This window comes from Polistes fuscatus, unplaced genomic scaffold (assembly GCF_010416935.1).
Source record: "Polistes fuscatus isolate 324 unplaced genomic scaffold, CU_Pfus_HIC Scaffold9, whole genome shotgun sequence".
NCBI lineage: Eukaryota > Metazoa > Arthropoda > Insecta > Hymenoptera > Vespidae > Polistes > Polistes fuscatus.
In genome coordinates this window covers 7590377-7595846 of record NW_025113173.1, presented here as the reverse complement: position 1 = coordinate 7595846, position 5470 = coordinate 7590377, and the positions used below count along the sequence as shown (strand labels likewise).

The 5470-nt window shown below is 38.2% G+C and overlaps 1 protein-coding gene across 1 annotated transcript; it reads left to right on the top strand.

The window, feature by feature from the left end:
* The first annotated feature begins 1683 nt into the window (after positions 1-1683).
* LOC122525316 (protein BTG2-like) lies at positions 1684-4696 on the top strand. Its single transcript, XM_043648038.1, has one exon. The coding sequence runs from the start codon at positions 2564-2566 to the stop codon at positions 3206-3208; it is 645 nt and encodes a 214-aa protein (XP_043503973.1). The 5' UTR covers positions 1684-2563; the 3' UTR covers positions 3209-4696.
* The last annotated feature ends 774 nt before the right edge of the window (positions 4697-5470 follow it).

Genomic DNA, 5470 nt, shown 5'->3' with positions numbered 1-5470 from the left:
CTTTAATTAAACAAATTCAACCCGTACGCTTATGTGTGTAAACGTGTGATACACGTGTGTTACATGACACGTACATGCGTTTGTTTTGTTACGTCGCGTCGTATCTCTCTTTCAACTCGGAAAAAAATCTACTTTGATAATCTCGAGAAGAATTACTAACATCTTACTTTAAAAGCCTTACAAGTGATAAGAAGGAAAAATAAAGAAACGAAATGATCATTAATTTAATTAACGACACGTTGTTCTGTTGTTTCTGCTGTTGTTGGTTGCGTTGTTTGTATTTTTGCTTCCGCGATCATCGTTTGGTATTACTTTCATGCACGCACGCACGACACACACACACACATACGTACCAACACATGCACGCATATTCGTTTGTTCGTATTTGCCCAGTGTCGACGAAATCGCGTCCATCGAGGCGTGATTCGTTTTCTTAAAAATATAGGAACGTTGTTTTCGTGGAAGACGTCTTCCGCATTTCGAACACGATTCCAATGAAAAACCACCGTAAGATTTAATCGAATTTTGTTTTTCTTTTTTTTTCTGCTTTTAAATTATACCAAATATATTTAATCATTGCTTGATATTCGTTATTTAAACGATTTATTATTACTCATTGGAAAATTACATTATCCATGATAAAACAATGTAGAAACAATCTCATCTAACGTAATACAAACTTGTCTTATACTTTATCAAAGTTAATTCATCGATAACGACAAACATGCATAAACGATACGGATAGTTTCTAATCGTTAAATCTCAAATTTTTTCCAAATTTCAACGTATTATATTGAACGTTTCTTCTATCAAAATTATTCCAAAAGTTTCATTCTCAAAAGTACTAATAAAACAACGTAACAATATAATTTTAATATAATCCAAATAATAAACTGTATTAAAAAATAAGGATAAATAATTGAAAACACTTAATAAAAAAAAAAAAGAAAAAAGAAAATATAATCGTCGGTCAGTCAGCCAAAAAAGAGAGAGTGCGAGTGGGAGGGAGCCTTATAAAAGAAAATAAAAAACAAAAATATAAAAAGAAAGTGACAAGAAAAAATAAAAGAAAAGGGAATAAAAAAAAAAAGAAAAAAGAAAGAAAAGAAAGGATAATGGTTGAGAACCATGAATCGGATTGGATCCGCGCAGCCCGTATTCGGGACGCAGATGCGACGCGCAGCCGGCGCGCAGGGTCACGTGACGAGTAATGAAGCTCGCGCTATCTCGCGAAGCGGGGTGGTAGGATGGAAATAAAAGTGGTATTGGGGGGGGGTAAAAGTGAACGAGCGTTGCTATTGGTCGAAGCTATGAGTCCCCACCATTGGGGTGCTCGAACAAAGGGACGAGGCTACGTCGGCGGAGTTACGAAGATCGGTACCATTAGAAAGTCGTTGATGGTTGTTGGGTGCGGTTTGTTCCGTGCGTGTCGGGTAAGAACGTGTCGGTCGTTCGGTCGGTCGGTCGGTCGATCAGTTTGTTGATTGAATTGATTTCCATTGGTTCGTTCAATCTCCTAGTTACTTTTTTTTCCGTTCGTAATTAACGCGCGCATGAATTTCGCGAAAAATTCACGAACAAAAATACGTCCTATCATCCGATGATTCAGTTTTGTTTTTTTTTTTCCCCGAGAGAGAAATGAATTGTGCTATCAACGATAATTATTAACAATAAGAGGACGAGAAATAATATATCGATATATTATTTGTAATCCAATATTATTTCGTGGAAATAATAAAGTAGGATTGAATATAATTTGAGATATAAATCACGGGGTTATAATTGGGTAATTTCTTTCGACCGATTTATAAACGGTGAAAGAAAGGAAAACGTGAATAAGAATTATATTATCGAAAGGATTTTTCGTGTACTGTGATTGGAGAGAGAGAGAGAAAAAGAGAAAGAGTCGAAGGAAAATTCGTGGAAAGCGTCCTGAAATTTTCTCTTCTCTTTGAGAGAGGCAACGTTTTTCGATCGGGGTTGTCATCGTCGTCGTGTCTGAAAAGGACGACGAGATATACTAGGAAGAGGGAAAAAGGGAGAGGGAGAATATAGAGAGAACGAGAACTTGGTGGTGTGGCGTCGCGCGAGAGGTAGAATCGACGTGGCTGTGGCGGCGACGGCGCCATTTTGTGGATATTTTCGCGTGCAACAGCAGCAGCGGCAGTAGCGGCAGCAGCAGCAACGGCTTTATTCAGTTAAAATTTTAATCGGAGAGAGAAAAGATATCTAAAGTTCGGCAAAATTGATCGATTTTCAATATCGCCGAAGGAAAGGTGGTTAGCGACGGAAAAATTGGTGAAAAGATTATTGAATGGGAAGAAGGAGAGCGTCGGAAGAAGAAGAGGAAAAGAAAAGAAAAGAGAAGAGAAGAGAAAAGACGACGACAACAACAAAAGGGAATCATCATCATCATCATCGTCCTTGCGGGGGGATCGTAAAAGATTCGACTGCGAAGAATAATAGTATATTGTATTTGTGAGAAAATACAAAAGGAAGAAAGAGAGAGAGGGTGTGATTGTGGGGAAGCATTGTAATAAAGAATCCATAATAGATATTAAAGATGAGATTGGAAATAGTCTCGGCGGCGGATTTTTTGGTGCACCTGCTGCGCCTGCAGGCTGGACAACTTTCCGAGCGTCAGCTCGAGATGTTCAAGTCATCGTTGACGGAGGTGTTGCGGCATCGTTACAGGGATCATTGGTTTCCGGATCGTCCGAATCGTGGCTCGGGTTATCGTTGCATACGGATTAATGGGAAAATGGATCCCGTTATAGCACAGGCTGGTGCTAACGTTGGATTATTGCCGGCGGTATTGCACAGCTTATTCCCGAGCGAGTTGACGATGTGGATCGATCCGTCGGAGGTCTCTTATAGGATCGGTGAAAACGGTTCTATCTGTGTATTATACGAACGTACCGAGCCGGATCCCGAGGAAACAACATCTTCCCATCAACATCATCAGCAACACCACCACCAACATCATCAACAACACCACCAGCATCAGCAGCATCATCAACAGCAACACCAACACCATCAGCATCAGCATTCCCGTTCTTCTCATCACCACCACCACAATCACCATCATCACCAGCACCACCAGCATCAGCAGCAACAACAGCAACAACAATTTGAAAGCTGCAAAGACTCCCTTTTGCTCGAGCACACGCAGTTCAGCGAGCAAATAGCGGCGTTCGTTTCAAGTTGAAGAATTTAATATTATTATGAAAGAAAAGATAAATATACAATATAAACCTAATAATTAAAATGATGATGATACAAACAAAAGTAAGATATATATATAGAAAGGGAAGGATATATAAAACGCAAATGTAACGAGTGTTGTGGTTATTAATTCGACTCTCGCTCGTTATAGTTTTTATGTCTCTCGTCACCTCTCCACCGTCGTCTAAGTCGTCTAAGTCGTCGTCGTCGTCGTCCTAGTAGTTTACTCGTTGTCTCATCGTTTTTTCGTCTTAAGTCGTTCTCATCAAATTTTATCCTCTCGCATCGGACCAGACAGAGAGGCCCACCACCACCACCACCACCAATGTGTGTGTCTTTCTTTTTCTGCCTTTTTATTTTTTCGTTAGTTCATTTCCTTCCTCTCGCACCTTTCCTCTCAATTTTCCGTTTATTTTACTCACCAAGAAGAAAACTGTATTTTCGTTTATTTTTATCTCTTTTCTTTCCTTTTTTCGTGTCGACGGAAGAAAACAACAACCAACGCTAACACAACACCGCAGCAAACAATGCTCCATATTATTATTTCTAAACCAACGAAGAAATTTCACCTTTATATCTCTACAACACGGTTGGTTTACTTTTCCCAAACAACGATCTAACGAAAGTTTCACCTTTAACAATTACAATCTCTCTCTCTCAATCCAACTGGTTTGCCAACAATTTGTGAACACAACGGGATATGAAGTATAAAGAAAGAGAAGCAACAAAATCTATGTGAAACTGGATCGAAAATGATTATTTCTAATGGGGGCTAAGAAAAATATACTCAATTTAACGCTAAACAACAACAATAAATATCATACAAACAAAACACATCTAGTCGAAAAAGTCTATCATCATCCAACAAATGAAAAGAAGCAACAACAACAACAGAAAAAAAAAGAAAAATTCAAATTTTTCCCGAAGAAGTATAGAAAGAAATAGAATAATATATATTATTTCTCTTCTCAATTTTCACGAACTCTTACGAAGGAGGAGATCTCGATGTTGAAGCAGAAGAAAAAGAAGAAGAAGAAGAAGAAACTGGAAAGAGAAGAATGAAAGTAAATGGGGATGGGGATAAAGAAGAAGAAGAAGAATAGAAAGGGACATATATCGAGTTTCTTGCAAGCAAGCAAGCAAAGCTGCATCATCATAGGTCATCATAGTTCGTGTCTGCCCTCCCCTATCTTTTCCTTTCTTTCTTTCTTTCTTTGTTGAATCTTTCAAACCGGACGAATTGATCTCAGCCTCTCCTCGTCTCGTTTTCTGAGGAATTTCAAACGTTGAAGGAACAACGAATCCTTCAACCACTACTACCAACCTCCTTCGTGTTATATATTATCCCTACTATTATTCTTTTTTTCCTCTCACGACGAAGAAACAGCACACAACATTACCAACCTAACTGATACCCCTACTGTGTGGTGATCTCTTAGAAGAAGAAGAAAAAGAAGAAGAAGAAGAAGAAGATGGAAAATTGAAGATTGAAGATTGAAGATGATAAAAAGAGCTAGTTAGCAAGCAAGCAAGCAAAAAAGAAAAGAAAGAGAAGAGAGAAGAATAGAGGGTTCAATATTTCTCTCTCGCTTACTCTTACTCTCGTACTCTTTCTTCATCTTTCTCTCTCTTGATACATTCGTTACTACGCAACAACGTTCGATCATCGTTATATTCAAAATCCACCACCCCTTTTTGGCCTCTTCTGACTAAAATCTCACGAAGGGTTAAAAAAAAACAACGGTTTATCTCCTTACACTGGGCTATATATATTTATATGTTGCTCCTGTTGCTTATTATTATACTCTCTATCCATTATTTTTGCAACGATAATAATCTCTAACGTTAACTCATCGTCATCGTCAAGAAGAGGAAAAAATAAGCAGAAGAAGATAAAGAAGATAAAGAAGATGAAGAAGAACAAGAAAGAAGAATGAAGAAGAATGAAGATGATGATGCCAAGCAGTTAACTCTCTTTCTTTTTTTTTTCTTTTTTTTTTTCTTTTGCACCCCAACCTCCCCTCCTTATTTTCCATCGAGGGAGGATTTTAAGGGACTTATATGAATTGAAGATTTCAAAATAATCATCCTCTCTCTCGATAATTATTAGGTGAGCTCTATAACGTATACTGTGATTTCTGATTCTCCTCAGAAATCGGGAGGAAGAACTGAGGGGTGAGGGGGATGCTAATTCCTCAACAATATCACCAACAACAACTACTACTACTACTACTACTACTACTAC